This window comes from Ammospiza caudacuta, chromosome 19, assembly GCF_027887145.1.
Source record: "Ammospiza caudacuta isolate bAmmCau1 chromosome 19, bAmmCau1.pri, whole genome shotgun sequence".
NCBI classification, from domain to species: Eukaryota; Metazoa; Chordata; class Aves; order Passeriformes; family Passerellidae; genus Ammospiza; species Ammospiza caudacuta.
The window spans coordinates 10,539,313-10,560,813 of record NC_080611.1 but is presented as its reverse complement, the minus strand read 5'-3'; the positions used below and the strand labels follow the sequence as shown (position 1 = coordinate 10,560,813).

Genomic DNA, 21,501 nt, shown 5'->3' with positions numbered 1-21,501 from the left:
GCCTGCTCCTCACCCCATAGGTCACTCCGCGCGTCCATCAGCTGCGAGCGAGCCAATGGGCGGCGGCACCGCCCGTGCGGCGGCGGAGCGGGGCCGGGGCGGGCGCGGGGGCCGCAGCGGCCGAGGCGCCGCGCCCGCTCCATGGAGGCCGCGGCCGAGGCCCCGGGGGCGCCCGCGGCGCTCAGCTGCTTCTCCTACAACCAGGACTGCACGTAAGCGGGGCGGCCGCCGCGGGGCTGGGGGGACGGCGGCCGGACCGCGCCGGGCGGGGTCGGTCCGGCCCCGCGGCCCGGAGCGGGGCGGGTCCCCATAGGGATGGCCCGGCGGAGCGCCCCCTTCACCGAACGCTCACGGGCCGGGGCCCGGCGGAACCCCCCGTTCACCGCGCACTGACGGGCCGGGGTCGGGCTGCTCCAGCCCGGGGGAGCGGCCCCGGCCCCGCCGGCTCCCGGTGGAGGTGAATCGAGGGCTGTGGCCGGGCTTTGCCTCCCCCGCAGCCCGGGGAGCGCCCGGGGCCGGGCAGGGCAGCGGCGCTCCCCGGCTTTGTCTGCGGGCGCTGTGCGGGCACGGGGAGGCGGCGGCGTTGCCCGGGGCCACCGGCACCCCCCGGAGGCTCCCGGTGAGCAGCGGTGCCAGAGCGCCGCCCCAGCTCGGGATAAATTACAGCCGCGCTCCCGCAGCCTCCCTGCCCTGCTCCCGTTTCTGAACCGTTCCCAGCCGGGACAGCAAATCCCGCCCGGAGCAGCGAGGCACACACGGATGTGGGAGCCCGGAGCCAGGATCGGCCCGGAGATAAGAATCAGAGATAGCGGCCTCACTCACACCTGGAAATGCCCTTTCCTTTGCAGCCCTGCTTTGCATTGGTGTGCCCGAACAAAGGGTGCTTTCAGGGATGTGGATGCGCTGCTGACGTGAACCTGCTGCTCGCTGTTCCCAGTGCAAACGCTGTGCGTTGCTGTTATGGGCTGGCTGCTGGTTCAAGACTTAGATCTCGCTGCTTACTGCATCTGGAACTGGGCAGAAACAGCGCTTGGCAAGACTCTGCCCACCACCCTTAACAGTGAGAGCAGAGCTTCCCCAGCCAGGATAAACCTCTGTGTCAGTACAGGTGGATCAGCCCCTGGCTGAGGAAACAGCCCCTTCAGTGTCCCACAGCTCCTGTGTGCATCCTCCCAGGTAGATCTGGACCTGTTTGTTCCTCCAGCAGCCACAGAGAGGAGAGGATGAGTTTGCTCTCTCAGAGGGATGCTTGCCTTCTGTAGGCTGCAACAGGCTGAGATGGAGAGCTGCATTCCTGAGTTTGTTACTTGTATTATTTAGGTTGGAATCTGAAGTTGTGCCTTCACAGAGCACTGTGCCAGGAACTATAATTTCCTCAATGTCAGGGTTTAACCCCAGCCAACTCCTCACTCAGTGAGTTGGAAAGAGAACCAAAAGGGCGAAAGTGAGAAAACTTACAGGCTGAGATAAAGACAGATTAATAATTAAAGCAAGAGCCACACATGCAAACAAAGCAGAACAAGGAATTCATTCCCCACTTCCCATGGCAGGCAGGGGCTCAGCCATCCCCAGGACAGCAGGGAGGACAAAGGCCACCACTCCAAATGTCCTTCTCTTCTTCCTCCTTCATCCCCTGAGCCTGACATGGATGGCCTGGGTGTCCCTGGGGTCACTTGGGGTCAGCTGTCCTGGCTGTGTCCCTTCCCAGCTCCTTGTGCCCTCACTGGAGGGGTGAGGAGCAGGAATAGCCTTGAACTGTGCAAGCACAGCTCAACAATAACAAAAACACCCCCAGGTTATCAACCCTGTGCTCAGCACAAACCCCAAACCCAGCCCTGTATGAGGTAATAAGGCAAAACATCCCCATCCCAGTCCAAACCAGTACACCATCCCTGCAGGGACTCTTGCTGCCACCTGGAGGGTTCCAGCTCTGAACCAGCAGGTTTTGCTTTGTCTCTGCAGCTCCCTGGCCATTGGAACCACAACTGGATACAGACTCTTCTCCTTAAGTTCTGTGGAGCAACTGGACCAGGTCCATGAAAGCAGTAAGTCTCCTGTTTCCCTGGGAGGAACATTGACCAGCAGCACCTTAAATCCATCAGAGTCCCTCACCTTTGTTGGAGCCCAGTTCTTTTCCACTGCTGCCACCCTGACAGCAGCAGTGTGTGCTGCAGCCCAGCACTCAGAGCAGTTCCCCACTGGAATGTTTCAGGTACATGAGCAGCAGCCCACAGGCTTCCAGCACAGCTGCTGGAGAGCTCCCAGGCCTTTAATCCACTGTGGTATTTACAAGCAAGATGTTTTTAACAGGTTTTCCATGTAGAGAAGGTCACTCCCAGCAGGCCTGCAGCTCTTAGCTGTGCTCACAGCAGCATGTGGCACTCACTGAGCAGCCCAAAACAAGGCTGGCCCCGTGGAGCAGGGACCCCAGGCTGCCTCAGCACTGAGGATAACACTTCCCAGCTGGGTCTGCTCATCACTGGGTATGTTCAGTGGCTGCAGGAGGAGCCTCAGCAATCAGACACAGCAGCCACATCTGGAGCAGGGTCCAGGCTCCTTCCCCAGAGCCAGGGAAAGGGAAACAGGTCCCTGTGATGGTGTTCTCAGGGGTCTGAGAATGAGGGAAGAAACAAGGATCTGACTCCATGTTTCAGAAGGCTGATTTATTATTTTATTATACATATTATATTAAAACTATACTAAAAGAAAAGAAGAAAGGATTTCATCAGAAGGCTGGCTAAGAATAGAAAAAGAAGGAATGATAGCAAAGGCTTGTGCCTCAGACAGAAAGTCTGAGCCAGCTCACTGTGATTGGCCATTAATAGAAACAACCAACACGGGCCAATCACAGATGCACCTGTTGCATTCCACAGCAGCAGATAATCAATGTTTACATTTTGTTCCTGAGGCCTCCGAGCTTCTCAGGAGGGAAAATCTTAAGGAAAAGATTTTTCATAAAAGATGTCTGCGACAGGCCCCTGCTGGTGACACACTCACAGTTGTGGGGCAGCCTTTGCTCCTCCAGTGCAGCCCAGCCCACACTGAGCATCACTCAGGGCTGGCAGGCTGGAGATTGCAGTCCCTGGGGATTTAGGTGCAGGGCCACCATTGCCTGCTGCCTCCTCCACACAGCAGGAGCCATCCCAAACACAGTCACTGCACTGTTTGATTCCCCAGGGAGGCTGGGAGAAACCAGACACCACACAGAGGAAATACCAAGCCACAGCCAGCTCCTGCCTTACCTCAGCAAACCTCTCACACCCCCTGGAAACTCCCCTGACCAAAGGCAGGCAGCTCCTCCCTTTATATCCCCTTCCCAAGGATCTAGTGCAGCTGGGGGGCCTGGGGATTGGCTTCAGCTGGGCCCTGCCCAGGAGAGAGAGGCACAGCAGCCCTGTCAAAGAGAGCTGAGTATGATCTTCCAGTGGATATGTTCTCTGGTGCTCCATTTCTGCCTTCAGGGGAAGGTTTTTTAACCTCTTCCTACTCCCACCTAATTGCTTTGTGCCAGGCATGGGAAAATTTTCACCAAAATGATGTTGAGAACCTTAGCACAGAGCTCCCAGCTGAGCTGTGTTGTTGCTGCAGTTCTGCCCAGCTGAGGGCTCTGCCTTGCTCTCCCTGTGTGCCCAGATGAAATCCCAGATGTTTACATCGTGGAGCGTCTGTTCTCCAGCAGCCTTGTGGTCGTGGTCAGCCATGCCAAGCCACAGCAAATGAATGTGTACCACTTCAAGAAAGGGACAGAGATCTGCAACTACAGCTATTCCAGTAAAATCCTGTCCATCCGCCTGAACCGGCAGGTGAGAGGGGTTCCCACACTGTGCCCACTCTGGCTCTGTGCTGCCTTTGCTTTTCCAGCTGGGAGGGTTGTGAGTGGGATTTTAGGGGTGGATTTAGGCTGTGCTCTCCTCCCAGCCCCACATGAGAGGCTCTGGCAGGAGCTGCAGGGCTGTGCTATCAGCTGCCCCCGCTGCTTCCTTCAGATAAATGAAGCCAAGGCCTTGGGTTGGTGGCAGTTACACAAAGGCTTTTTGTCATCTGCCTTCTCGCCTGTTCAGGACACAGCTCTGCCAAAAAAACACCTTTTCATGTTCCTCCCTCCCTTGGATTCCACTTCCTGACTCCAGGCCCACCTCTGCCATCCTGGGTGCAAGCGAGACCTTCAAAGTTGGTTACAAAAACCCAGGAGTAACTTATCTGTAACCCAGGAGTAACTTTTCCACACTTATCTGTGGATAAGGCAAAAAGCTGCTTTCCAAGTGCTGCCAGCAGCCTTGGTTTTGTTTTAAAGGCATAAAACCCACTCAGGCCACTTACAATGAGAGTTTTAGAGTGTTATTCTCTACAATGAGAGTTTTAGAGTGTTATTCTCTGATGTGAGACAGCCTTGTGCAGCCCTGAGCTCTTTTGGAGGATTTTAAGTGATCTTTTCCTTTTTGTCCATAATTATTTTCCAAGTATATGCCCTAAGAAGCAGAGGACACTTTACAATGAAGAAATAAGCAGTCTGGGTAATTGTATATAATCAGCCTCTCCTCAGTTAGCAACAGTGAGACCTGCAGTGAGCTCTCTGGGCTGAGCTTCCAGTAAAGCTGTCTTTGACCAGGAGTTCCTGCTCTACAATTAAATCTGTCCTAAATTGATTTTTTTCACTTCAGCTCACAGTGAAACCGGCAAAAGAGAGACTTCCTTTGAATTGCAGATAGCTGTGTGTGTATAAAAATAAACTGGGAGGTTCTGCTGAGCAGCTCTAGGAGATTGGTGTGAATAAAATACATTCAGGCTACTCCCCTTGTGCTGCCTGAAGGTGATGCACAGTCCCAGCCTTGAATCCACATTTCTTGGCTGCATTATAAGCTGGGTTCAAATTCCTGGGCTGAGCTCATCCTCTGGCTGTGCCACAGACACACCTGGAGGGATTTGGAGATATTACAGATGTTTAGAAATACAGAATCACATTTAGGTTGGAAAAGACCAATAAAACATCAAGTCCAACATTCCCCAGCACTGCCAAGGCTAAACCCTGTTCTAAAATGCCCCATCCACACATTTTTTAAATCCCTCCAGGGATGGTGACCCCACCACTGCCCTGAGCATGTTCAGTGCTTAATAACCCTTTTCACAAAGAATTTTTTCCTCAAATCCCATCTAAACCTTCCCAGTTTGGGTAGGTTGGAGAGGAATCATTATTTCAGTGTACATTCAGGAGTTAAACTGGTGCCCATCAGGTTCTGCATGTGACACTTGAACTCTTGCCTGAGCTCCTGCAGGAAAGCTGCACTCCCCTGGAAGTTCACAGGAGGACAAATCCCAGACAAGGCATTAACTCAGGGGAATGGTGACAAATTAACCAGGAACAGGTCTCAAACAAAAGGTGCATGTTTCAATCTGTTCTCTCTGTGTAAAACTCCTCATTGTGCAAACAAGCAAACCCCTCTGTTGTTGTTGTGGGAATTCTTCGTTCCAGGCCCCATGATAACTGAATGTGTGGAGATAAATCCTGATTTGTCTCAGAGTGGGCAATCAGGCTGGGCTCTGGGACTGCTGGGAAGCTGCTGGGTTTTCATTCACTGCTGAAACCCTGCTGAGCTCTTTGGAGAGTTTTCAGGTGTTTATTTGGCCATTTCAGCCCCCAGACACAGCTCAGCTATCTGACCTGATCCATCCAAACTACAGAATGAGCTGGTGGGCACTGACATTTTGGACAATTAGCAATGCCTTGACCTCATGTAGCAATCACAGCACCTTCCTGAGGCTCTGTCTGTGTGCACAGTGAGGATAAACCCCATCCCAGTGCCCCTCACATGGCCACAGGGCTGCATGGAGGCCAGCAGGGGTGAACCAGCCCTCTCCAGCTCCTGCTGAGCTTGTCCAGACCTCCTCTGCCTCTTCACATCCCAAACTTTCCTGGATTTTGTCCCTGTGGGTACCAGCATCTCTGGAAACATCTGGAAACCTCCCTTTTTTCACCTGGACATCAAGAGCAGCCCGTTCTGGGAAAGCTCATGGTGGCTTTGCCCAAATCAGCTGTATAAATATTCCTCTGCTTGCAAGTGGATGGTTCTTACTGTAGAAAAGGCAAAGTCTTCCTGGAAATGCAAAATGGCTCTGACACAGCCCCAGATGCTGTGGTTAGCAGGAATAGAAGTGGGAAAGAGTTTGATCTGAGAGTAATGGTGGAGCAAGGCAGAGATTTTTAATGTGGGTGTTTGAAGTTAGTGACTAAGCTCCACATTTAGATACTAAATAAGTGGCCTCATTTCTGAAGAGGTGGAGGCTTCCTGGACATGGATTTGGGTGCTGCAGCTTCAGGATGGATGGGGTCTGGCCTTAGGCTTTTATTGGGATGTTTGTAGTGCTTCTGGACTCTTGGCACCAAGGGAGGTGAAGCTGTGCACTTGCTGGACTCACAAAGCTCAGCCCTTCAGCCAGACCCAAAGCCTGGTCCCAGAAAAAGCCTCTGTGGTGACACAAAGCTGAGTGGCCTCAGAGGTGGTGGCCCAGGGCTGAGGTTACAGCATCAGGCTTCCCTTTGCCTTTCTGCCCTGCCTCCCCCTGGCTGGCTGGGTGCTCCTGCCAGGGTCAGCAGAAGAGATACAAGCACCTGAACTTGGGAAATCCCAGCTCCTCAGCCAAGATGGTGCAAAGGTGACTGTGCCTAACAAATGTGTCTCAGCTCTGTGTTTGTGCAGTTCTGCAGGGCACAGAAAGCAGAGTTTTCCCTGCTGACACCAAAGGGGAAAAGAAACATTGATGTGCTGGGCAGGTGCATTAGGTTTAGCAGCAGTGCAGACCCAGCAGCTCCATTTGTGTCCCAAACCAGGAAGCAGTCAGGGCAAAGGGCTGCACTCCCACCTGGAGGCACTGACAAGCAGGACTGCAGCCTCTCTTTTTGTGATCAAAAAGTAATTTGTTAAGAACTGCAGAGAAAAGTTGGGGTAGGGATGGATGGCAGTCAAGGCCTGAGGTGGGGTGTGACCCTGGTGGGTCCTTCTTATTGCTGGGGGTGTGGAAGATGCAGAGGAACAGAGAAGTCATGGTGTTTTGTCTTCTCTCTAAAGCAAGACTGGATGCAAAAACTCTCAAAACAAGATTTGTACAAACCCAGATGTGAGGAGATGGAGAAGCACAAGAGATCACATTGCTGTTCCATTTCAGTGTGTGGGAAACTCCTGTTGGGTTTGTCTGACAGTGAAGGTTTGGGTCTGGGAGTGTGGGAGCAGCAGCCAGAGGCACTGCTGGCTCTGTGCATGTCCCCTGTGTCCTTGCAGAGGCTGGTGGTGTGCCTGGAAGAGTCCATCTACATCCATAACATCAAGGACATGAAGCTTCTGAAGACTATTATGGATACACCTCCCAACACAACAGGTGAGCATGGCAGAACTGTGTGAAGGGGAGCTTTGGAGAGCCACAGCTTTGTTGGAATTTAAACCAGCATTGTTAGAATTTAAGCCAGCCTGTGGCCTGTGCATGCTCACCCAGCCCTGGGCAGTCAGAAATGCATGGAGCAGAGTGTGAAGGGACCCACAAGGATCACTGAATGCAACTCCTTGCCCTGCACAGCAGCATCCCAAAATCCCAGAGCATTGTCCAGACTCTCCTTGAGCTCTGCCAGGCCTGGGCTGTGACCCAGCTCTGTCCTGAGCAAAGCCCTGCCCTGTCTGGAGCAAACCCCTGCTCTGGCCAGAGCAGATGCATCAAAGGAGAGCAGAGATGGGCAGAAGGCTCTGAGTTCCCTTTGGGGCCAGCTGCCAGAGAGATCCCTGGGGACAGAACACACAGCCAGGCCCAGCCCCAGTGCCTGCCAGGGAGTTCCCAGGAGCTGCCACCTGCTGTCACTGCAAAGCCCAGGGCAGGGCAGGGCAGGTGGCTGCAGCACAGATCCTGTGGGTGTGGCACAGGGGGAATCCGGCTTTCCTGCTGCTGGCAGAGGCTATTTTCTATTTTTAGCAGCAGAGAGGGAAGCTTGGCCGGGTGCCCACAGTGCTGTGCTGTCCTGCAGCATCCTTTCATGGCTGGGTGCTTGGGAAGCTGCTGATGTGCTCACGCTTGGCCTCGGGGCTTTCAAGGGATGCTCTGCCAGCAGCTCCCCTGACCTACTTCAGGTCTCAGCAGATGGGCTCTCTGTGTGGATTAAGCATGCTGAATGCTGCAAATATAATTAAAGTTTAAAGCCTTCCTGAGAAGGCCCAGCAGCAGGGTGGGCAGGGATGCCCAGGCCTGGAGCTGTTCTGCAGAGGGGCTGGAGGATCAGCTCATGGTTTAAGAGCAGCAGGGCAGGACTGGGATGCTGCAGATCACAGGCTTCATATGGGCTTAGTGTTTTAAACCCCTTTTACTGCAGCAGCTGTCACTGAAATGAGCTCAGTGACAAGTGCAGTGTCCCTGTTGTGCCTGGGCCACCTGCTTTGGTCCCAAGCTTGACCCCAGTGATGGTGTGTCCAGTAGGTCAGGGCAGTCCAGCCTCAGTGCTCTTTGTGCAGCTTGTTTAGGAGTGGGAATCTGTGCTGGGGGGTTTAGGAGGACATGGGAATTGTGCCACCTCCTAAAGTGAGTGCCCTGGGCATGGTGACAGCAACACAGGCAGGACCAGGGTCTGCTGCAGCCACCCTGGCCAGTCACAGTGAGATCTCTGCCTGTTCCTGGCCAGCACCTGGCTCCTGATCCAGCCTCCTCCACGTAGGAGAGGAAAATGCCCACGGTGTCCAAGGCAGTTGTTTTTCATGTGATTCACATCAAAACAGGGGCAGGATTTGAACCAAGGAGGTCACAGTGCTCGGGGTGACTTGTGTGCTGTGTGGGTACATCTTGGGAGTGACTGCAGCTTTGGAAACCACCTTGTGGCTCCCCCCAAGCCCTGGATGTGCCTGGACCTGCTGGCCTGAGGGCAAGGCCAGGCTCCCTGGGCACAGAGGCATTTTTCCATGCCGCTTGAGGAAGCCACCTGTGACGTGGCACTCCCAGAGGTGCCATCTGAGCAGTGCCAGCCTGCCTGAGCCCACCACTGCAGCACCAACCCTCACCATGGCTGGGGGGCTGCTGCTGAGGGGAGAGCAGCATCTTCAAAGGCTGCCCGTGGCCCTGTGATCCCAGTTCTTTGTGTGTCCCCGAGGTCAGCCCAGTACACTCACATCTGTGTTTTCCCCTGGCCTGGTTTTCCAGCGGCTCTGCCGGCCAGAGGAGCAGAGGGAGCGGGTGACTCACCCGGCTCAGAGCTCGCTTTGTTCAGCTCCAGCCTGCCCTGATCCTGTCTGAAAGGGCTCTGCTCATCTCCCTGGGCCGGGGGATCACCATGCAGAGGGGGCAGGATGCTCATCACAGCCGCTGTCTCTGGGCCACCTTTGCCTTCTTCCCATCCCTCCCTCCTTAATTGCCTTTTAATTGCGTGCCTTTGCTGCTGCCGTGCGTGCTCCTCATGCTCCTCGTGCCTCTCCCGTGCGCCATTCCTGGATGATGTGCACGCCTCTGGATGGATGGGGAGCGGATCCCTGGGGCCTCTGGCCGATCCTGCAGCTCCTGGCTGTGCTGAGCTCTCTTTGTTTGGTTATAAACAATGACCTAAAACGAGAGCTCCGGCCGATCCTTCCCCGCTGCTGCTGGGCGGGGGCCAGGGCCGTGTCCTGACACGAGGCTTGCACGGCACAGCACGGCACGTCCTGTCCCTTCTACGTGCTGCGTGTGGCTGTCCTGCTGCTGTGTGGCTGTCCTGCTGGCCCCTTCAGTCCCATCCCATCTACGTGCTGTGTGTGGCTGTCCCACTGCTGTGGCTGTCCTACGTGCTGTGTGTGGCTGTCCTGTCCTGCTGCTGTGTAGCTGTCCTGTGTGGCTGTCCTGCTGCTGTGTGGCTGTCCTGCTGGCCCCTTCTGTCCTGTCCCATTACGTGCAGTGTGTGGCTGTCCTTCTGGCCCCTTCAGTCCCATCCCATCTATGTACATGGTGTGTGGCTGTCCTTCTGGCCCCTTCAGTCCCATCCCATCCCATCCCATCCCATCCCATCCCATCCCATCCCATCCCATCCCATCCCATCCCATCTACGTGCAGTGTATGGCTGTCCTACTGGTGTGTGGCTGCTCTGCTGTCCCCTTCAATCCCATCCCATGTACGTGCAGTGTGTGACTGTCCTGCTGGCCCTTTCAGTCCCATCCCATCTACGTGCAGTGCGTGGCTGTCCTGCCTGCCCCTTTGGGGTGTCCCCACTGCCTTTAACCCTGCTGTTTCCTCCGCACGTGGGATTAGGTGGGATTCCCGCCATGGGTCAGGAAGCTCAGGTCGTGCTGGAGCATGGAGTTGGGTTTGGGGGGGCTGTGAGCACACGGATGTGGGGCAGGAAGCGAGTGAGGCACGTTTGGTGTGTGACAGGATTCACTGGGCCGCAGGACGAGAGGCAGGAAGAGATGCTCTTTTCCGAGGTCACCTGGGGGACAGCGGATGGATGTACCCACACTCACGTATCCATCTGTCCCTGTCTCATCCTGCAATTCCTGCCCACTTTGAAAGGAGCATTTGGGAACCTTTGTGCTCGTGTTGGCACAAAACCACATGGCTCTTATGGGGAAGGATTCCCCCTGTGCTTGAGATTTCACTGTGTTCAAGTTCCTTGTCGTCCGGAAACTCCCTGCACAGCTGGCGCATTTCCTTTGTCTTTCTCTGCTTCCCTTTTCCATTCAGAGCAGAAGGAAATGGCACTGCCTTCAGCCAGGCTGCAGCAGAGCTGCACCCACTCTGTGCTGCTCCTCTGAGCTTCCAGCCCCGCACCTACACTCTGTGCACAGCTGGACGCGTCCAGATGTGGCCGGACAGGAGTGCTGTGAGCCCTCAGAGCCACATGTGCTGTTTCGTGCACCTTCTCCAGGGAGTTAATGCAGGGGAAGCGCGCAGAGCGTGCTGAAAAGCCGGGTCTGGGTTCCCGTGCCCGCGGAGGGTGGCAGGGCACAGCCGCCGTTCTGTCCCGTACCAGCAGATGTCCCCACGGCCGAGCTGTTCCCAGCCCGGGGCCGAGCGGTGCCAGGAGCCAGAGCCCGAACCCCCGGCGTGCCCCGTGCTGAGCTCCCCCAGCCACAGCCTCAGCCGTGTCCCTGTCCCCCTGCCAGGTCTGTGTGCTCTCTCCATCAACCACGCCAACTCCTACTTGGCTTATCCCGGCAGCGCGAGCAGCGGGGAGATCGCGCTTTACGACGGAAATACTTTGGTAAGTGCGAGGCTCAGCCTTTGGATACCGGCAGGGGCTGAAAACAAACAGAGCCACAGCAAAGCCAACGGGGCCCTTGGGAAGGATGAATAAATCCACTGCACCGAGCTGGAGTGCGAGGGAATTGCCTGGCAGGCACATCTGGACAGATCCCCCTTGCTCGGAGCTGACAGCTCTGGGATCAGGACGTGCATGTCCCAGCACAGGATATTCAGGGAAACGTGACCCACTGCCCTGTAGCCCCAGGGCCACTGCCAGGCTCACGCTGGGGTTGCTGTGGGAGCGTCAGCAGCAGATCCCAGGGGAATGATGTGGCCAGCGTGGGTCAGGGGGGTTGGAGCTGCTCCAGGCACGGCACAGGACCTGGAGCAGCTTTGCCTCACCGTGGGCTGGAAGGGGTGCCTGACCCAAAGTCACAGAGTGTCCAAAGTCCCCTTAGGAAATCTGTCCCTGGCTGGATGCAGGGTCATGATTATCTGCTGTTTATGCCAGGGCTTTGAGTTACATAAGGCTGGTGGCTCCGTACGTGCAGCCAGAGCTGAGGATCTGCAGCAGGGGAGGAGCAGAGCACAGGGAAATGCTGCTGCTCCAAGAGGTGCTGCAAGGGCTGGGGCTCCCTGCAGGTACCAGGGTGGTGCCACTGCAGCAGGAATTGCAGGGAAGGGCCAGGCTTTGGAGAGGGTGCAGGCACAATGCTGAGCCCTGGAGAGGCGGGGAGCTGAGGTTCTCTGCCCCTGGGGTGAGTGTCCTGTAATCACAACGGCCATAACAGCAGAGGAATGAGCTCAAGGCAGGGCAGAGGTGAAGTGCTGAGGATGTTGAAGGGATCCCATCAGCACATGATGATCCCGTGAATCCATATCAGCAGGTGTGGATAGCTGCAGGGCAGGAACGCCCTGCCCTCACACAGTCCAAGGCCCAGCGTGTCCCTTTGCCCACACAGTCCAAGGAGCAGTGTGTGCCTCTGCTCTCACGTTCCCTTGTGCCCTACAGAAAACAGCCTGCACCATTCCTGCCCACGAGGGGCCTCTGGCTGCTCTCACCTTCAACTCCACCGGCTCCAAGCTGGCCAGTGCTTCTGAAAAAGTGAGTGAGTGTGCCTGCAAGTACCCTCCCTCTTCCCAGGGCTGCATCAGCACCCCTGAGCTGCCCCTTCTTAATCACAGCCAGCACAGAAGGGCCGCTGACTGGTCAGTGTGTGGGATCAGATTGAGCCCAGCTGGCAAACAGGAGGAGCCTTTGCACATCCTGAGTTTCCTGGGTGTGTCAGGGAAAGGGCTTGGGTTCCTTGGCCTGCTCCTACGTGGTATTTCCATTTGCATTTTTTGCAGGGCACAGTCATTCGTGTATTTTCCATTCCTGGGGGGCAAAAACTCTATGAATTCCGGCGAGGGATGAAAAGGTCAGTTCATTCTTCTGCAGTGACAAGTACACAGAGGCTCCCGGAGCCAGAGTGTAAACACAGGGACACAGGGCAGCGTCAGATCATGGTGGCTTTGGCATCTTTTGCAGAAGGAAAACAAGAGCAAACATATCAGCTGGAAATGTCACTGTGCCAGGCTGTGCCCAGCTCATTGATTCCTTCCAGTGTGTCACAGAACAGAGTGAGGGCAGGGAACAGACATGGGATCACTCCATTTACTCTGTCCTTTCTTTTTTCTTATGTGAAATAATGAACTCCCTAAAATTGTCAGAGGCCTCATTCCTGCTGAACCTGTGCAGGAGATGCTGTTTGTGTCCCACTGTTCAGCACTTTGGCCATCCTCCCTGGTCTCTGCAGCACCAGAAGCTGCAGTGAGGCTGGCACAGATGTTCCCTCCACAGGCAGCTCTGTGAGCAAGGACATTTCCACCTCTCTGGCTGTTTGTCACTAGCTGGAGGCTACCCCCAGCCCTGCTGAGCAAAGGGATTAGGGAATGGCTCATCAGTGAGCCCACAGGCTCAGCAGCAGCTGTGCAGGGTGATCCTCACCATGGATGGGTCTCCTTTGTGCCCATGGACTCCTCTGTGAGGCAAAGCCAGCAGTTCCCCTTGAGTGGGTGGCTGTGGGAGTGACAGTGCTGTCCTTGCTCTAGGTATGTGAACATCAGCTCCCTGGTGTTCAGCATGGATTCCCAGTTCCTCTGTGCTTCCAGCAACACTGAAACCGTGCACATCTTCAAACTGGAGCATCTCACAGACAGGTGAGGGCTTAGCCTGGCTTCGCCTGCCTGCCCCAGGGCTGGGTCTGCTTCAGAGCTCTGTGTTTACACAGCTGCTGTCCACGTCCTCACCATGTACTCTCCATGAGCAATTCCAGGTGCACAGTGTCCTTGTGTCCCTAGGGACTCACTCTTTGGAAAGCCACACACTGCACCCCTGCTGTGCAGGCCTCTCTGGCTTTATTAGGTGCTGCTGTCCCCTATGATCTCCAGCCAGGCTGGTGCACAATGTGAAGGTGCTCCAGAAAACCCTTCACCCGTGTGAGATCGGGCCTGTTCCTGACATTCTGTCCCACTGGTCATGCTAACCCCACTGACCCTGCTTTGTGACCCCTCAGCCGGCCAGAGGAGCCTCCGACCTGGAGTGGTTACATGGGGAAGATGTTCCAGGCTGCCACCAACTACCTCCCTGCACAGGTGTCCGGCATGATGAGCCAGGACCGAGCCTTTGCCACCGTCCGGCTCAACATCTCCGGGCAGAGGAACATCTGTGCCCTGTCCACGTACGTGCTGAGCCTGCTGAGCCCTGGCCAGGCCTCGTCCCCTGTGCTGTGGGTGCTGCTGTGTCTGTGTGGGGGAGGATTTTGGCCTCAGGATGCTTTTCCCAGCAGGATTCAGAAGCTGCCTCGGCTGCTGGTGACGACATCGGATGGACACCTCTACATCTATAACCTGGACCCCCAGGATGGAGGGGAGTGTGTCCTCATTAAAAATCACAGGTAACTCTACCTCCACTCACACCTCATACAGAGGCTGGTCTTTTAAACAATGAAGGGAAATCTCACCTGGCAGCACAAAATGGAGCTGTAAGAGCAAGAAAGTTATAATGAGTTTGTGATTGGAGCTCCCTGATCTGACAGGCGTGGCTGGGAAGCACAGCAGACAGGGCTTCTTGCAGGAGAAACCTGAGACATCTCAGATGCCATGGCAGCTCTGGGACATCCCAGCAGGGCTGTGCTTTAGGAGATGCCCCAGCAGCAGAGCTCTGACCATTGTGGTGGCAGGAGAGCAGAGCACCTTCTCCAGCTTGGAGTGGGTGCTGGAGAGCTGACTGGGGGTGGGATGGTGTGGAGTGACACTGTGAGCTCCTGTGAACAAAGCCCAGTGCCAAAGCAGAGGAATTTCTTCGTGGAAGGGGTTGTTAAGCACTGGAGGGGGCTGCCCAGGCAGGTGGTGGGGAGCCCCAGAGCACTGAGGGCCACATCCAGTCATTCACTGAACAGCTCACCATTCCTGGAATTGTTCAAGGAGTGACTGGATGTGGCCCTCAGTGCCCTGCTCTGGTGACAGGCTGGTGGTGATCAGCCACAGGTTGGGCTCAGTGATCTCAGAGGTCTTTTCCAACCTAAATCACTCTGGGATTCTGTGCAAACAGAGCCTCCCCCGCCGCTCTCCAGGCCATATGCAAATCCCATTAAGCACGGAACCCCCCCGCACACATCTGGGCTGCTTGGCTCCAGATGTGAAGCCTTTGGGGTGGGGTGAGATGTAACATGTGCTCCAGGCCGGGAGGTGGCTGCCAGCCAGGAAAGTGCCAGCAGCTTTTGGAAAAGCCACAAAACAAAAGCACTTCAAAGCTGCGCTGTCCAGCGCGCGCCACCCGCAGCCCCAGCCTCGTCATGTGGGCTCCTCTGAGCAGCAGAGGGCTGAAAAGGACCCTTGGGTCATGAGTTACATTACATCATACGATATCTCTGCTCAAACTCCGTCCTAAACTAGCCAGGGCTGCTTTTCCCATCTAGTCTGCTCCTGTTGGAAGCCCTTTGGAGCCCCCTCCGTGATTAGAAACACTGTTTGCCTTTGTAACCTAAAGCTTTTGTGGTCAGTCTGTTCCCTTCTGTTCCCATGCCAGCATTGTCCTCCAGCTGAAGTGGTGCTTCCCCTATCTCCTTCTTCACCCCCTGCTTTCCTTGTGGAGCACAATGCTCCCCTGTCCACAGCACTGCTGGGGCTGCTGCATGCAGTGATGAGGATGGGTGATGTGCTTCAAGATGTGGATGCATGGGCTTGTCTTAGCTGGAGCTGGGGAGGGACAGCCAGGATCAGAACTAACTCTTCTCCTCTCTCTTGATCTGTACAATTAGTCTGCTTGGCTCAGGAAAGATGGAGGAGAACAAAGAAAACGACCTTCAGCCTCCAGTACCTCAATCTTATGCAGCAACCGTAGCCAGACAAAGTACAGTGCCTTCAACTTCGACCATGCCAGGTGAGCACCACATGTGCCCTTCCTCAGGCAGAAGCCACAAAACCACCTGGGGCAAAGTGGGAAGTGTCCCACATTCCAAGGGCTCATCCAGGATCAGCGCAGGTGCACTGCACTCTGGGGCAGCAGGACTTTGGAGCTCACTGGGTTCATCCCCTGCCACAAAAACAGGGCCCGAGTTTTCTGCTCTGCTTCCTGTGCCAGCTCTGCTCCCAGGGCTGAGCAGGAACCACTCTTTGGCAGACAGCAGCTGCTGCCAGGTGGTTTCCAGGGGTTGTGACCATGGGTGTAGGAGTCAGGGCTCACTGGTTTTGTGTCAGTCACTGACACAGTCAGTCAGTGTGGTGAGATTGTCACACCTTGCACTAAACTGCTGCAGGAAAAGACTGAGTGACTGGTGACTATCTCATTATATCCCCAAGTGTAAGATCCACATCCAAATGCAGATCTTACTCTGAAATTGGTGCTTGGGTTCATGGCAGGCGGAGGAAAGCTGCTGCCACAGGAGCTGGCCATGTAGTTCATCCATAACCCATACTATCCATGGAAACACCTTCCTCTTCCTCAGTCCCTGAAGCCAGAGGAAGCAGCCCAGTGCTGCAGAGGTGGTGACAGTGTGTGCTGCTGTGTGCAGCCTCCCCCCTCCCTTCCTGCAGTAACCCTTGGTGTTTTCCCCTGGCCAGGTTACTCGGAGGACGGCGGAGCCCTGCGGGGCGAGGTGATCCCAGAGCACGAGTTTGCAACTGGACCAGTCTGTCTGGATGATGAGAATGAGTTTCCTCCTGTGAGCATTCGGGACCCCTAAACCCGCAGTGCAGCCCTCATGCTGAGAAGGAAGTAGTAACCTCTCCCAGAAGAGATTCCATGGCCCCTTCCTTGTCCCAGCTCACTGGGAAAACTAAAATAACTGGATGGGTTCTAGGGACAGTGCCAGGAAAGTGACACCCCACTAAACAGCAGCTGGGGATGGGGCAGAAATGATCAAACCTAAGTAGAGATAGATCTGAACAAACCTGCTGAATGGTGTTCAGATCCAGACCTAACCTTTGTGCCTAGAGCAGATTTCTAATATTACCAGGGATAGTTTTAATTGGAACCATTTAGAAATAAAAACTTAATACCCTGTTGCATTTTCAGTCAGTTGTGTTAGTTCATGGAATGCAACTGGAACATACCTGAACCTCACCAGTCTCTTCATTTCCAAGGTAACTGAGAAGGAAACTCCTTTTCCAAGTACAAAGATGAAAGGAATAACAGAGTTTTAAACCATTTTATGATTTTTATGTGGCACTTTCTCAGTTACCATTGGAAGGAGCTAGTGGATTTTTCAGTCTGACTTCAGCCTGGCAGTGTCTTTCTGGCTCCTTTTCCTATTCCACACTCATTAATTAAGTATCTAACCCCTAATTGGACAAATGTTGGTCTGTGCTGTGATCTGGTTGTAATCAGCGATGTCTTCATAGCAGTAATGCAGCAGAATACTGTAATGGATTTCAGGTTGCAGCCTTGGCAGGCTTCTGGAATTCCTTACTTCATTTTTACATATCCTGCTGCTGGAGTTTTGCCTGAAAAGGAGGAAGTACAAACCTTATTCCAGGATTCATTCCATGTGCTGAGCTGACCTCTGTGAGGCACCTTCCTCTGAGCTGAGGCAAAGTGTTACTTAGATAAAAGGAGCCTGGCTCATGACTCGCTTTGAGCCAGCACCACCTAAACCCAGCTCAACTCACACAGCCCTCAGATTATTTCTTTCCTTACCTGCACCATTCCCTGCTGCAAACTGGGAGCAGGAATTTCCCACTTGTCCAACTCCATTACTCAAGAAGGATATTTCAAATGTCTCCCTCGCTGTGCCCACAGAGAAGGTGATGGCCCAGGCCCCTGGAAGAAGCAGCAGGGACAGAGAGAAATCCTTTGTTTCCTTCTGCTAAACCTGCTCTTGAACTCATGGTTTGGGGACAAGCAAATGCCAGCAGGCAGGGATCACGCTGCTCCTGAATGAGGCTTCCTGCTGGGGCTGCGCTGGATGAAAGCAGCCCCAAACCCCTGCTGCAGCACAGCAGGTGCTTTGTGAAATGAACTTTGATCCCTCCAAATCCTGTCATTAACCTGACAGAGCAGTGACATGTGTATTGTTAGGGAGGAGGAGGTGTGGGAAGGGAAGGTGCTTTCCAAAAATACTCCCTGATAACGGTGCCTGAGCAAATGGAGCTTCCAGATAAAGCCCCCGCTCCTGCTTCGGGGTTTGCCCTCGCAGTGGGAGCACTCAGGATGTTTGGATGCTCTGGATTTCACTGAACTTGGCTGTTTTCTCAGCACTTGAGATCTCCAGTCTCAGTCAAGGGGGTTTCAGGCCTCGGTCACTCCTGTGCAGAGGAGGAGGGGGAGAAAAACCTGACCTTATCCAACAAAAATGTTTTGACAGCGTTCGGCTTTGCGGAAACATGGGAAGGGTTTTGTTTGTTTTCCAGTGTGCAACAAAAAGACTTTTCAAAACCTCAAAACTTGTGACAAAATGGAATATTCACCCGCAGCCCACGGTATGGCTTTGAACTCAGACATGGTTCTGGAGAAACAGCAGTGCTCAAACCCCACAGTTTCTCCCCGTTTTGAAACCTCTGTCTTCCCTTGACCTCAAGCAAGACTTCAGAGGCTCTGCTGTTAAAGACTGAGGAAAACCAGCTTCAGCCTGACATAAAATCTGTCAAACACTGCCTGTTCATTAAGTGGAAGGAGGGACAGATCAGAGAGGAGATGAGGAGCCCAAGGAGGACTCGTAAAAAGTGGCCTCACTAGAGGGGACGTGGATGTTGCTGCTGCTGGTGCCAGGATTGCAGAAGGAGGTTAAACCAGTTCAGTGACAATCCCTGCATGGTTGGGGTGGATTAAGCACTCCCAAGTCACTGCTGATCCTGGGCAAGAAGGACTCAGGTGTTACTGAGGGGAACAGGGGCTGGAGCCATGGATGCTGTGCTGGATGTGCAGGGAGGAGGCTGCAGAGAATTTACAGGGTAGGAAAAGCAAAACCAGCTCTGGCTGCAAAACTTTGGCAATTTGAGCTGTTTTCTGCTCACCTGCCTGAGCAGCCACCCCTGTTCTGTGGGTGTAGCAGGCAGTGAGGTTTCCAGTGGTGCAGGGAGATGCTGGGGTGTTTTATGGGACAGGCAGGGCACTGCAGTGAGGTTTGGCAAAAGAAATCCTACAGGATTCTGCAAGCAGCTGGGCAGTGCAGCCAGGGGATCTGCCCAGAACTCCTGGGGTTCAGTAGGAAGGATGATTTCTTCCAGCAGGTTGGTCGGTGTTTTCTAGACATAGGTGATCCATCCTGCATTTGGCTGCAGGGCCCAGAGGTGAAGCTTTTATCAGGAGAGCCATTTCATTAAGTCAAGTGAGACAGCAATCAGCTCTTCAAAGGCAGCTTCCCCTCACTGACACTCCATCACTCTTAAAAGCCATCTCTTTCCCATCAGTTTTTGGCTGCTCCAAAACAGTTTGGGCACTTTCCTGTGCTGCCAAAGATTGCTGCTGCCTGTTGGAGGGCAAAAATCTACAACAGGGCAGAAATCAGTGCCCTGTCATGGGGTCCCCACACCCCTCTGCTGCTCCAGACCACAGATCTTGATACAACCAGGCTGCAGATACATCTCTGGCTCTGTGGAAGCAGTATTGGCCCAGATTCCTCCTGGCTCTTTGCTGGATGGTGTTTCCCTCATTCTGTTGCATGGATATGGACACTTAATTATTTTAAGTGATTATTTTTTAACAGCTGGCTGGTAGCAGAGGAAAGGCCACAGACTTTCCACTGAGGCTCTGCTTGTAATTATGTGTCATAGGGCATGAGGGAGCTTGGCAGGGCCTGGCTCCTGCCCTTGTAGCTCAGAGTGGCATTTTGGGCAGCTGGGCCTTGCAGGATTAAGCCCAGCTTATCAGTACATTATCTGAGGTCCCCTGGGAGTTGTGCCATCCAGTGTCAATGCCTGTGCCTGGAAACCTGGCCAGTGATGGTCCTGCAGCTCGTGGAGAGGCAGACCTGGGAGGAGGAGGTGGCAGAGAGCCTGTGCAGCAGGAGCTGTGGGTTCACATCCCTTCCATGTCTGTGAGGTTGTGGGGTTCACATCCCTTCCAGAGAGCCTGTGCAGCAGGATTGTGGGGTTCTCATCCCTTCCAGGTCATGTCTGGCAGGGCTGGAGCTGGGACAGATCTGTGCCAGGGCTGTCCATGCCCCATCGGAAGCAGGGGCACATTTCACCACATCTCTGTGGCAGGAGTAGCTGATGGAGGTGAATCAGGATCTGCTGCTGCCTCTTCTTCTCTGCTCCTGCTTTACTCTTCCACTCAGAGGCTTTGCTGGTGTTCAGGCTGAGCTTTCCTTCCCCTAATCCTGTCTGACATGTTGGAGTTGAACTCAAGGATCCATCCAGAGACCCCAGAGCAATGCAGGGATGCCCAGCACGAACCTTTCCCTCCAGCCACACCAGAGCTGAGCTTTTTGGGATCACTTAGTGAGGCAAATGCACTCCCCAAAGCCTGGCTCTGCTGAGCCCAGTGCCAGCCAGAGGCCAGACCCCCTTATCACTGATCCAGATGGTTCCTGTTCCCAGGACTGTCAATTTGGGGAGGGGGAGAGCAAATAAATAAACCTCTCCCCGATGTGCCTTTGAATGGAAAGTAAAACACTGTGGGACATCCCTCCCCCTGCTCCTCCCATGTGCGTAAAAGCAACTGGAAAAGCTCCCTGGTGCTGGGAAAAGTAAGGCCCTTGTGTTTTGATTTTGGTAGATAATCCTGTGCCGTGGAGGTCAGCCGGGCAAGGCCAAGAGGTCGTGAGGAGAAGCAAAACAGCCACGCTTGGGACAGCTGCTGGAAAAGCCAGGAGTTTCCAAGAACAGATCTGTGAGTCCCCAAGATGAGAAAAAAATATATAGAAATTAAGGTTGGGCCAGGCTTTTTGCTCTGTGTAAGTGAACACCTGGCCCTGTTAGCCCCTGTTTTAATTTGTGTCTGGGTGGGGTGTCAATGTACTGTATGCACATGGCTCTATTTAACAAACTCTATGTTAGAACCACAGTGTAAATGCTAATTTAATCAGATTTGTATGTAACCAGAATTTTATATACCCATTTTGTCCCTTTTCTAATTTATGCTGTTTTATGTGTATAAATGTACTTATAGGAAGAGATATTAAACTTATGTCTTTGTACAGTATATACAGACTATTTTAACCCAGGCAAAGTATTTTTGCAGTGATATTAGAGAAGATGCCATTTGCTATGTTGAAAGACAGAATAAAGTCACAGTCTGTCCCTGGCAGCTCCTGCTGTTCTTTTTGGGGCCCTAAAGGTGTCAGTCTGGATTAAGTTTGGGGAGTGGGAGGGGTTTTGGGGGCTGGGGTGAGGGCAGCACACCTGGGTGAGTCCACACAAGTCCTCTTAGTGCCAAAGAAAGATCTGGGTGTGTAAATCAGAATCCAGAATGGTTTCAGAACACCCTCACTCAGCTGCTGAGAAATCCCAGTGGTTTCTCAGGTTTCAGTTGCACCTTCATCTCTGCCTTTGCAGCTCCCCAGGCCTTTGCACCTGCCCAGGAATGGCCCCACAGGAGCTGTTCCACTCCATCTGTGCCTGCACTGGGATGGGCAGCAGCTCCTCTGCCTGGAGCCCTGATCTGCTGGGAGACCCCAGAGCAGGAACCCTGACCTCCCAAAACCCCCCCAAAACCCCCCAGTTGCACCCCTCTCTTTGCTGAGAGCTGCTGGGGACAGCCCCAGTTCTCTCCCAAACCCTTGGATGTCCCAGCACAGTCCTGAGCTCCCCCCTGGCAGGACAAGCTGAGCATCCTTCCCACATGGATGGCAGCCCCCAAGGACAGCCCAGGACCCCCTTCCTTCCCTCCACAGCCAGCTGGGT

General features: G+C 54.2%; 1 protein-coding gene across 2 annotated transcripts; it reads left to right on the top strand.

Annotated features, from left to right (window-relative positions):
* The first annotated feature begins 92 nt into the window (after positions 1-92).
* On the top strand, positions 93-20,905 carry WIPI1 (WD repeat domain, phosphoinositide interacting 1). 2 transcript variants are annotated; one of them, XM_058817084.1, is made up of 13 exons: positions 93-212; positions 1,963-2,045; positions 3,634-3,803; positions 7,275-7,371; positions 11,094-11,191; positions 12,185-12,277; positions 12,523-12,593; positions 13,267-13,374; positions 13,731-13,895; positions 14,004-14,111; positions 15,477-15,598; positions 16,279-16,379; positions 20,375-20,905. In XM_058817084.1, exons 1-13 carry the CDS (start codon positions 142-144, stop codon positions 20,420-20,422), a joined length of 1,335 nt encoding a protein of 444 aa, XP_058673067.1. In that variant the 5' UTR covers positions 93-141; the 3' UTR covers positions 20,423-20,905. The 2 variants fall into 2 exon arrangements, with proteins under 2 accessions (XP_058673067.1, XP_058673068.1); XM_058817085.1 differs by lacking the exon at positions 13,731-13,895.
* Positions 20,906-21,501: the final 596 nt, after the last annotated feature.